This window comes from Ammospiza caudacuta, chromosome 5 (assembly GCF_027887145.1).
Source record: "Ammospiza caudacuta isolate bAmmCau1 chromosome 5, bAmmCau1.pri, whole genome shotgun sequence".
Classification (NCBI taxonomy): Eukaryota; Metazoa; Chordata; class Aves; order Passeriformes; family Passerellidae; genus Ammospiza; species Ammospiza caudacuta.
The window spans coordinates 47992487-48004958 of record NC_080597.1 but is presented as its reverse complement, the minus strand read 5'-3'; the positions used below and the strand labels follow the sequence as shown (position 1 = coordinate 48004958).

Below are 12472 nucleotides of genomic sequence, written 5' to 3'. Positions count from 1 at the left end.
GCTAACCCACAGTAACACAGTAGTGCAAAGTTCCATCAGGATATTTGATAGCATGCAATGCACTGCAGCTTCTGAATCCACTGCAAACATCAAGGTACATACTTTCATTCTTAGATATGCCAGATTGTAAAAGATAGGTAGGAGGAAGTTATTTTGCTTAGTCATTTTTATTCTCATTTCAGGATCTACCTTAGCTGAAATGTTTATCCAATACAGTCTCTTCCTACATTAAATTTACACATGAATGTCAAGTTATCTTCCCAAGTTTAAGTCACTGCAAGTTCCATTTATTCACTGCAATAAACTATCACAGAATCTAAGTGTTACTAGCAGCAATCCAAATAACAGCTGGTTCTGCTTCACTAGAAAGATGTTCAATTCTTCTGAACAAGTGTTTAACAACTTAATACAGTTTTATACAGTAGTAAAAAGGGAGGAGAACATTCTGGATGTCAAAAACTACCATTAGGTTCAGATATGTTCAGAAACAGCAGATGCTCTTTCCACTCCTACTCAGTTGCTTTTTGTGGCCTTAGCATTTTCTGTAAGCTGACAAGAAATTCCAATAAACTCAGGACATTTGGTTGTATATCCCCAGGTGGAGTACAGTTTTGAGTACCCTGAGGGAAACTAGAAGTTACTTCTGTCTATAAACATGCATCAGTTCTCACCTGTCTGCTAACAAATAAAAGCAAACCTTTAAAATGTTGGAAAAATGGAAGAAAAAACCCAAAGTTCCTCCCCTGTCCCTTTTCCCAACAGCAAGACAGGATTTATATGCTACAGAAAGGAATAAAGGTAGAAAAAGTCAACATTCATTAGAAGATGCAATTATGAGGAGTGGTGACCTTTAACTCATCTCTCCTGTTTTTTGAGAACCTGGTTCAGGTAACAAAGGTGTTGAGTCTTCTTTCATCAAATGCAGGTTAGCAATTCTACTCCTCTGAAGTTTCCATTCAGGGAGCATTGTAAGTAATAGAGAATGTACACTGTACTTTTTGATAAAGAATATTTAAAACAAGAAAGAAGATGCTGAGATGGAGCAAGTCTGAGGTGCAGCTACCACTTTTATTGTGCACAAGGGAGAAGTATGTGAAATGCATCAAAACCTTAGAAGAACCACAGATTGTTACAATACCTTTCTTTACCATAGCTTTAAAAATCAGAACATGCAGCACATCAACATCATTAGAACCTCAGCACAGGTATTTGTGGCCTGCTTGCTTTGCTTCCGAACAGTTCTTTCTTTAGAAAATCACACGCTAGTAGTTTAGCAGACTTCAAAATATCTTTGATTGTTTTATTCTCCACATGAAACTATTGAGAGTTTTCCTGTTAAACCTGATAACTCCACAGTGATTTATTCTTTCACCCATCCTGTGATAGCTGAAGGATTCGCTTCATGAAATACATAAGCATTCACAAAAACCTGCAAGCCCTGGAAAGTTATCCACAAGCAATGTGTTTCATTTTCAGATTTTAAAAAAATAAATTGTATTTTATTTGTTTTTTATGACACTCTAGAAAAATCTTACTTTAGCTTCACAGGCATAACTTAATTTCTATATTCCTGTAACTGCTAGAGTGACACAGAACTGTGCTCTCTAAACTCAAGGAGCAGTAGTCCCCAGTTTTAACTGCATCACTTCAAACAGCATTTGAACTAAGTGAGGTAGGCAAAAGGATGAAGCAGTTACTATATTCCAGCCAGGAATTTTCAGAAAGCTATACCAACAGGTGCAAGCTAACCCTAAAACATATTTGGCTGATAAAATAACTTTGACAGATACCCCCATCTCATCAAGTTCCATGTTAAGAGGTTTCATAACAAGCAGTAACAAGATGCAAGTACAGAATTCAAGTTGCTGCAGTAAATCCCTCCACCAATTTTTTTTTTCTTCAAGTGGCTCATAATAAAGTCTGTTCTCCAAATTTTGTATTGAAAAGATGATACAAAAAGAAACACGACCCTGCAATCTTAGAAAATCTGTTAAACACAAATAATACCAGATTCTCCTAAATAAATTCAGACTTAAAGTGAGATTTAGACTATTAAAGCTATGTCTGTATAATTCACTTCACCTTGTACTAACAGTACAGCAAAAAGCCCACAGTAACACCTCCAGCTTCAGTGAACAGGGAGACCATTACACCACATGTAGTGAGAGACACCCTCTCCACATTTTAATGAAAGTAGGAACACATCAGAAAACGCACTATTTTCTAGAAGCATGCAAAACCTTACCATTACCTTTTTTTCAGTCTACTTTCAAAAAGTAAGTACATTTAAAAGTTTTATAGTTATACTTTAAGAAAGCACGATTTCTGACAAGTCTTTTTTGGAGGGAAAAATCACTGATAGTAATGATACAGAGTGCAAAAGAACAGATTACAGTTTTAACAGCTAATCAGTAGACTACTTAGTTACAAATCTAAACAGCTCTCTTCTCTCTACCTACATGACACAGCTGGCCAGTTCTTAAGTTCCAACTCAAAATTGCCATAAAGTGTTGACAAATTAAGTTTAATTGTATTGATACTATTGGAAGAACTGGAGTAAAATGAAAACCACTCAGACTTTCGCACTGGCCTTCAACAGTATTAACATTCATAAGTTGCTACACAAATGTTCTTGCAAAATCACAAAGCGGCTGAGGTTGGAAGAGATCTCTGGAAGTCATCTTGCCCAATCCCCCTGCTTAAGTGGGGAAACAGCCAAGAACAACTGTATACTACAAAGCAAACATGTAATTTGCAAAAAGGTATTTAAAATCTACACTTCCCAAAACAATTTGATTAATACAGTTTTTCTGAACATCAGTTCTCAGATGAACTGTCTACGTATAGATCACTTTGGGTATACTTGAACAATAAGGTTTTTTCCACTGTTATTTTTGGGGTTTTAGGTTGTGTTTCTTTGAACACAATCTATGTTTTGTTCATTAGTGTCATCTTAAATCTTGCCCATAATTCTCTGTACTGAAGATCTCTGTGAATGTTGTTGTCACTTAAGCTGATTCCTTCCTGTATCCTTCAGAAAAAAAGAATCCAGATCAGAAAGATCAGAAAACACATTAAGAATCCCAGTTATCATACAGGTAACTCTCCTTAACCTCAGAAGAATATACCTGTGCAGTAGTATAATCCACATACACAATAATCCAAACCTTGTATGAGCACAAAGGCAATGACTACTCTAAGAACTGAACATCAAAATCTGTGAATAAAACACCTAAGAACATCCACTAGAAACATACTGCAAGACAGCTCTTTGTGCCAACTGCTTAGTGTTATTTAGTCAACCACAGATCCTGTACAGGGCCCACCTGAATATGCCCCAAGGCTTTGGAGAATTTATGACTGTACATACTCCACTTTCAAATTCTCCAGATGGGGAAAAAATAATGCGGGAAACCAGGATTAGAGCATGAGATAAAAAAGCTTGGTAGGTGAGGGTCACTGAAATCAATGTCTGTTACACAAACATTGTAATAATGCAGACAACACACTGAATCTTTTCTTCAACACTCATCTCTCATGACAGTTCATAAGAGGAAATAACAGAAGAACAGATATAGAAATCTCCAGTAGATCTCTTAGCACTCTGAAGAACAGAAAGGAAGTTAAAAAGCCTACACTAAAGTAAATATTTATTGTTTCTAAGACTGTTTTCTTTGAATAAAATAGAAAAACAAAGATTTTTCTCTAATGCATACAGGCACAATACCACAGCTGCTAAAGCAGTTGTCTTAGCTGAGATGGTGTTAACTACTTTGTGCATGCTTGCCACAGATGCTTAGTTAACTTTTGTTTGTATCAGTTTCACTTAAATCCTTTCAGAACCAATTATTATAAACTAAAACATGTGCTTACCAATGAAAATACAAAATACAAGTTTATCAGAAAAAAAGTTTAAACTACTTGGGTCAAAACGAAATTTTTAAATATATTAATAGTATTACAGATGACAGAAACATATTAATGTAATTGCTTCCTTTGGTGTAACACGACATTACTGGTGGTATTTAAAGACTCTAGACAGGGGGTTTTTGTTGTTGCCTAGACCCTTCCCCCTTTTTTTATGTGGCCAGAATAATGTTACCACATGCATGCTCTTTACACTGAAAGCAACCCTTCACTTACACTGTCCTTCTACATTCCCACTGAAGGGTGTGTCCAGTAACCTCAGCTCCTGATTTAGCACCTTCTACTTTTTTATGATCTTCCAGCACAAACTCACTGAAATACAAAGCCTCAAGCTTGAGAGTCTTCATTAGTAAATTACACCACGTTGGTTTACAGAAGTGGTTGACAGCTGGCACAGGATGACAAACATTTATGTTAATCTTCGTGTGCCTACTGAGAACAGCCCCCGGCAGTGACTGGGCGAGCACTACTTAGCACGGCCAAAAGCACACAAGTCAACAGTCTAATAGTACAGAAGAGTTTAATAGTATAGGCAACTGATTTTGTGCATAGCAATGCTTTCAAATGCCACAATTAACACAGCCAAAGAGAGTAGAACAATTCAAGGGACTTATTAAAAAGTTACTCTGAAGATTAACTCCTTTGTGGGGATTCTTGGTCTGTCCCTCACTTTTCTTTTAGGCTTTAGACATCTTTCTTTGAAGGGAAAGAAAATATAGCACCGACTCAACTGTAATGCTATTGAATTCTGAAACTAAATGTTCAGATTTGGCCAACAGGATCTAATGTATTAGACCTGTTCTGCAGCAAGTTTCCTACCTCTACCTTTTGGAATAAAGGCAATTTTTATACATTGCTTTTTTATTGCTTTTAAGTGCTTTTTTAAAATCTATATTCTCTCACTTCTTAAAAAGTAAGCTGTTCAAAGTGTTATAACTGCTTCTTTCAGACAGAAGATCTGATGGTACAGGACACTTTACTGCAGTTGTCATGTTGAAAATCTCCTGCAGACTGAAGAGGGAGCAGAACAGTTAAACTCTAATCTTTTGCCTAAACTACCCTGTTTTTGATTAGAGTCTACACAGTTATATAAAAAAGCCATAAACTCTCAGGAGAATAATGATTATGTACAATTTGAAAACAATGGTTAAAAGAAGCAGCTTGCCCTGTTATATTTTGTAGTCCAGATGCTATACAGAAAAATAAAATAAATACCCAATTTGAACACAGACTGCTGGCACAGCCTCTAAGTGTATGGAGCAGAACTGAAGATACACAAAAGAACATGTCAAATAATGTGAATATTAGTCAGGGGTTTTTTTTAAGACTTAATTCAATAATTTTAGTCTCAATTTTGTTTTTCTCCAGCACTTAAAGAAGAAAATATCATTTCTAAAAGCAATTTGTTTATATTCCTAAAAAATACTTAATCTTTACCCAGAATCAGGTAGTCTATTTTTTAAGCAGCAGGTAATTTTTGTATCTTTTTTATATCTTCATTACTCAGAATGAATTAAATTATGTTTATGATCAAGGAACCAGAAAAATCTAACCCTTATGAAACACTACTCAAAAAAGAACACATTCAGTTACTAAATATCAGTAACAGGCAAAAAGCACACAGCATCAGTATGTTTTAAATGGTGACATGCTTATAATATTTTTCTATCATTCAAATCTATAGAACCTCATCTGCTTCTCACAGCTGAAGCCTCTGAGCTGCCACCCAGGCTTCAACACTTATTTTGTCACTTTACTTTTAATTAAAACTACTAAATTAGGCAGTGGAGTTCCATGAACTCAACAGGCCTGGCTGTCAGGTAACCTCAGAAAAGGAAGCCTGGCTGGTTTTGCCTATCTGATGTCGCTAATGAAAAGCAGCAGCAGCCTTTTGTAGCTTTAGAAACTCCCCCACAACTTTTTTATGGCATCACATCTACTTTACCTTTCAACTTTTAAGAGAAGTTGCTTTTATTCTATTTGAATAGCACCACAGACCACAAAACAAAAAAAAAAAAAAAAAAAAAAAAAAAAAAAGACATGACAAGAAAAATGTCGTATCACTCACCTGCCCTTTTAGAACAAGAAAATTTCTCTTGCTCGTTGGGCTTAAAAGCATCTCTTAGACAATGAGAATAAACTCAAATCCTGCAGCAAGCCAATATACTGTACTGCTTCCCTGGGAATGTCACTATTTAATGTTTTTCAGCTGCCATTGTAGCAACCAGCTTAGTCACTCAGGGTAAAATTACAGGTGAGAATTTCCTCTTCCCTTACAAATCAAATTGCTTCAATGAATTGAATGCAAAACAGAAAATCTGGCAACAGGAAACTTTGTTTATTATCTGGTTTGTAAATCTAAGCAATTTTAATGTAATAACCTTTTTTTTAATACTCTGAAGTTCATATAAATTCTTCCAAAAATTGTGTTACCACTGGCTTTCAGTAATAAATAGCACAAATATTAAGGTTAAAACATAGCAAGAATAAGTATATTGCATATATACATACCAACCAAATAATACCAATGTTCTAAAGGGAATATTGCAATCAAAATCATACTTTACTTCAAAAGAATGAAAGAAAACAAACACTGCAAAGAAACCCAACAGTGATCTCACTAAAGTGACAAACAAATTGAAGTCCATCAAAGCAGGGCAAAAGGCAGCAACCCCCACTCATCCCAGTAAAAAGCAATATTAATTTGGTGTTTTATACTGATAATTGAAAAAGTTACAGGAAAGGTAAAGACACCAGACTGAATGCAATGATTGCATAACATAGCTGAGGGAAAACAGACTAAATAGAACAAGGTCATCAAGGATTTCTTCAACAAGTCATTTTTGTTTAATGTTCCAGAACTATCTACTAAGTTACTGACATAGAACAAAAACCAGTCCTCATTAAAATGATTTTTTTTAGAACAGCAGTAAAACTTTTAGCTGAATTCTCTCTACAGGTAGAAAACTAAGGTTGTATCACTCATTTTGTAGACTAACATGGATACATATTGGTCCCAGCCCTGAGCTGACACTATGACAAACAGCCTAAGGGTCATCACAAAGTAAAATTAAGCTAACAACGCAATATTATATCATGTATATTATACTGTCTGATCTTCCAAACAGACAACACCATCCTGTTTACTTATCCCTAATCTCTAGCAACCAATAACTAGAGTAAGCAAGATTGCCTAGTGAAAGAAAACTCAAAATACTTTATCGCATTAAGAACATAGTTTTCCAAAATCTATTTACAAATTGGTCACTGCATACTTCTGTGCAAAGCCAAAGTCTACACCTTAGAAAAAAATTATCTGTAGGTATTAGATGCAATAGATTTCACTGAAAAACAAAAACACCTTGGTGCTCATTCTTACCTCAGCCCATTTAAGAATACAAGTCATGCAGAAGGTATGACTGCAGGTCTCAGGAAACCCAATCTCTTGCTCTAGAAGGCAGTTCAGACAGATGGGGCACGTGTTGCCATCATACAACAACGTAGAACAGGAACAGCTTTCCTCATTTTCTTCACCTGGTATTATTAACAGTGACACTGAGAAGTTTTGACAGTTTTTGAAACAAAGTCCTTCTAGATTTGAATAATAGAGAAATAAGAATTCTTTCATGTACTCCTCTGGCCAGCTTCTTGGCTACATTAGGCCTGAAAACTTGAATTCAACTTGCTTGTAACTACAGAAAACTGTGTTTCAGATGAAGAAAGCTAAGTAACTTATTTCATAGACTACTGTACCAGTCTTTGCCATCAAAACAAAGTTAATTACAGGGATATTTCAATAAAGCAGGTATCACAGTGTTTCTTCTTGGTTATGTAGTCATTTAGACATAATTCTCCTATGCTCTTCCTCCTTGCGTTTTTGTACTCTCTCCATGACTTCAATTACACCAGCATATTCTATACTATCTTATATACATATGGTCTACCTTCACTTTAGCATTTCTGTCTTAGAATTATCTTAATCTGAACATCTTCAAATATTTACCTGATCATGTACATTAAATAAAAAATGCTCCCGATTTTGTTAGAGTCGGAAAGTGTTTCCAGAATACAAAAATGTATGAACTCTTCTTCAAGGAATTTTACTCTGAATAATCATTTTCTCTGAATAGCAATTGCTACCAACATTTTGTTTTGCTACTAGAAGTTAACAAGTAACAACAAGAGAAGAGGCAGGAAATTATTTGGGGACCTCACAGGCCAACACCAAATATTATGAGAGAGTGGTTATATTTACACAACTTCTTTCAAAACAAGCAGCATACTAATTGAGAGAGCAAATGAAAAAAATCAGACCTTCATAGCTTCAACCTGAATAATATGCTTCAATCTTTTCACACACACAAACTTTACCTTCCATGCCTTCATGTGTCCGATCCTCAGTATCTTGAATACATTGCTTTCTGTTCTTCATCTTACAAAATGTAGTCTGGAAAACACAGAAACAGTTCACATAGATTACAACTTGAAATTAAAAAAATTTAGAGTATTCTCCATTGTAGAGTAGAAATACATGGTATTAGAAGTTAAGAGATTGTTTATAAGTATCATTATTGCTGTCTAGCAACTGATGTTTCCAACTTCAAAATTTGCTTTTGTTCAACAGATGAGAAGTTTTTGCAGAGTTTTAAGACTACCACTGGTGCTTTTATTTTTAAAAATGCAACATATTGCTAAGTTTCCATGCAAACGATCCCATGCAACACTGCAGTAACTAACACCTGCAAACTGCCCTATGCAAATAGTTGAAGCAACAAACTTTAAACACTCTAGCACCAGAAGAGCTGGTTGTTTTACAAACCTAGAGTCACTGTAGTAATGGCAAGTGAGAAAAATGAAAGCAGCTTATATTTGTATGACAAAAGCAAGAAGGAAATAATTCAAATATTTGCGCTCAGTAAAACATGTAGAGAAATTTATATCAAACAAGGGACAGGTCACAAGCACAACTGCAGTGCAGTACCATGAATGGGGATGCACTTTTTAACTGCTCTGTGAAAGAGATAGCTCAGATGAAGTACATCCCAGTGATTCACATCACAAAAGTTGAAAGAATCTGACCCTACATAAGAAATAGCAAGTATATGTTCTTTGGAAGCTTACTTAATACATGTAGAACGAAACACACTTGAAAAAGAATATCTATACAAAGGACTGAATCTCCTGCATTTCAGAACTCCTGTAGTCACAGCAGAGACAGTAGGTATACCTAAAGCCCCAACCCAAGCCCCAGAGGGAACAACAGCTTTCTTCAAAACTATATGAAGCTTTAAAGATGATTAGTATTTAAAAGGACAAACTAAAACTTCAGAAGACATTGAAGAAATCAGAGATTACCAATGTCTGCTACTTAAACATTCAAACCTGAAGCAAATCAGCTGAGATGCGACACCTTTGCTAGACAAAGCAGTGGGACAGAGCTGAAACTGCCACAATCACGTTCCTCAACTAAACTTCCTCCTATTTCACTTAGAAACTACAATACTTTGCCACCATGACATCCAGAAGAGGGAGACACAGAATTTGCTTCCCCAGAATTTTCTTCTGATCAAGTCTTTATTGCTTGATCTTGGCAGCAGAAGTGTTTTAATGATCATTTTTTTATAGTAAGAAAAGCAACTCTGCTGCACATTCCCATCACATATACTTCTCGTTTTCTTAGTCAACCCAAGAATTCAGGAGTCAGATCTATGAGTCTCAAAACACAGTTTGCTAAAGAAATGGTCAAAACTGTGAAACTAATTAGAAATCTGCAATTAGAATTCAAACTGGCTTCAGTATTCCCATTAGAAATTACTTGATTCCCCAAAGGGAACATGGCAATCAATCCAGCTGAGGGTAGGGGAAAGTGAAGGGACAAGGAAGGAAAAGCCTAGCTGTAAGGGATTTCCCCCCTACACTGCTACTGCATTTTTATATCTAAAATTATTTCCAAAGATATCAGCAATACATGGCATCAACTGTAGGCTGGTTACCAGCACTAATACTAACACTGACCAAATTGCAGCCAATGCTGTAAGCTATAGGCAAGTTCAGTTGGCAGAACAACCATTGTCCAGACCTCCACCTTTTGCAAGCTAAGCAAAAGGAAACCCAACCCAAGTCAAGCTGCTCCTTTAAAATTTAATGTCTTCAACAAGCAAAATCTGTGTGAAATTAGGACAGGTAAGACCATGAAAACCACATTTGAATTTAGGAGATTGTGATCTGTTGCTTTTGCTCTGATTTGCACAAGTGGCTTTGGCCTCAGAAAGTGCAAATCATGCAGTAGTGTGCAGTATAGGTGATTTTATACACAAACTATAAGAATGTCCTCTCTTCATCACATCATTCAAACATCACCTCAGCAATGCTTTACAGAAGCCAAAAATTCCACAAGCTGTACTCAAACATGTTTCAACCCCAGAAGTCCCAGGACACCTCATAGCTAAGTCAGTCTCAAGACAAGACCAAGAATTCTGCTCTCTGCATAAATCCACAGAAAATTATTTAAATATACACAACCTAGATACCAAATTAAGGAGTAGCTTTTGAGTTCGCACTTATTATAACACAGGTCAGGAATTCACTAAAACAGATTGCAGAAACAGAACACAGAAGCTCTTCAAATTTGTTTTTCCCCAGACAAAGTAACCTTTTACTCCATTGTACTCTTTCTAGACACAGACATCCCATAAATTCTGACACACTCATAATTAGAAAAACAGAAATTCTAAAATTCTGACAGAATATCAGTAATCCAAGACATGCAGCAACCAAAAACATTTGTGTGGTGTTACCCCATTCTTCTCACAAGCCTATTATTTAAACAGATACTGAGTGCTGCTAATGCATTTCACAGATCACTTTGCACAGCACAACTTCATCAGTTTGACACTGCATTTTGTACAACATAGCAGAGGAATTTAATACTACTGAAATTTTCATAAATAAAGTAAAAGTTTTAATCAAAATTTACACACTATTTAACAAATTAACTTTGAAAAGACTGTTTTCTCCACCATTTTAGAAAGGGTATCACAGGCATTAGAATAGCAGAAGAGTTAACACTGGACTGTTACTACATTTATATGATTAAAAGCAGAAGTAGTAAAAGAAAACATGGTCATTTAGAAAGAGCAAACAGCATAAAAAATAGAATACTTATTTTTCCCAAAATGTGATAAGACAGCAACAAACACTATACTATGTTTATGCCTTTGACACTGTCTCCCATAGCACACTCCTGGAAAAGCTGGAGCCCAGGGCTTGGCCAGGAGCTCTCTGTGCTGGGTTAGGAACTGGCTGGATGGCTGGACCCAGGCAGGGGTGGTGAATGGTGCTGCATCCAGCTGGTGGCCTGTCACCAGGGGTGTCCCTCAGAGGTCTGTGCTGGGGCCAGTTCTGTTCAATATCTTTACTGATGACATGGATGAGGGGATTGAGTATTTCATTAGTAAATTTTAAGACAACACTAAGCTAGGATCATGTGTTCATCTGTTGGAAAGTAGGAGGGCTCTGCAGAGAGACCTGGAATGGTTGGATGGATGGGCACAGTCCAGTAAGATGCAGTTTAATCAGGCCAAGTGCCCAGTCCTGCATTTTGGCCACAGTAACCCTCTGCAATGCTCTGGGCTGGGGATGGTGTGGCTGGACAGTGCCCAGGCAGAAAGGGACCTGGGGGTGCTGGTGACAGCCGGCTGGACATGAGCCAGCAGTGTGCCCTGGTGGCCATACAGGCCAGTGGCATCCTGGCCTGTGTCAGGAACAGTGTGGCCAGCAGGAGCAGGGAGGTCATCCTCCCCCTGTAGTGGCACTGGTGAGGCCTCACCGTGAGTGCCGTGTCCAGTTCTGGCCCCTCAGTTTGGGAAGGACCTTGAGAGCTTGAGCGCGTCCAGAGGAGGCAGCGAGGCTGGAGAGGGGCTGGGAACACAAACCCTGTGAGGAGCGACTGAGGGAGCTGGGGGTGTTTAGCCTGGAGAAAAGGAGACTCAGGGTGACTTTATCACTCTACAATTCCCTGAAAGGTGGCTGTGGTCAGATGGGGGTTGGTCTCTTTCACCAGACAGCAACTGACAGAACCAGAGGACACAGTCCCAAGCTGCATCAAGGGAAATATAAGTTGGATATTAGGAAGAAGTTTTTTACAGAAAGGGTGATAAGGTACTGGAATGGCCTGCCGTGGTAGGTGGTGGAGTCACCATCCCTGGATGTGTTAAAACAAAGACTGGATGTGGCACTCAGTGCCATGGTTTAGTTGAGGTGTTAGCACATGGTTTGAACTTGACGATCGTGAATGTCTCCTTCAAGATCAGTGATTCTGTGAATTCTGTGCTGACCCCAAAAAAAAAAAAAAAAATCAAACCAAAAAACCCCACCAAGAAACCGCACCCCTCTCCAAACTCTAGAGAATCCTTCCTAAGAACGCCTAAAGGCAACATTACAGCTAAGATGGTATTTTTCTGGTGCTTGGACATTCTCAATGGAATTGCTTTCTAAGAGAAATATCTTACTTTATTTCATATTTGCATAAAGACACAGGTATTCT

At 37.2% G+C, this 12472-nt stretch overlaps 1 protein-coding gene across 2 annotated transcripts in view; it reads right to left on the bottom strand.

The window, feature by feature from the left end:
* SCAF11 (SR-related CTD associated factor 11) overlaps positions 1–12472 on the bottom strand; it is a 50609-nt gene that overhangs the window by 25176 nt on the left and 12961 nt on the right. For both annotated transcript variants that reach the window (XM_058804967.1, XM_058804968.1), the window contains exons 2-3: positions 8299–8374; positions 7307–7461 (exon numbers count right to left, since the gene is read on the bottom strand). In XM_058804967.1, coding sequence (XP_058660950.1) covers positions 7307–7461; positions 8299–8359 — 216 coding nt within the window. In that variant the 5' untranslated portion in view covers positions 8360–8374. The remainder of the gene's footprint in view (positions 1–7306; positions 7462–8298; positions 8375–12472) is intronic.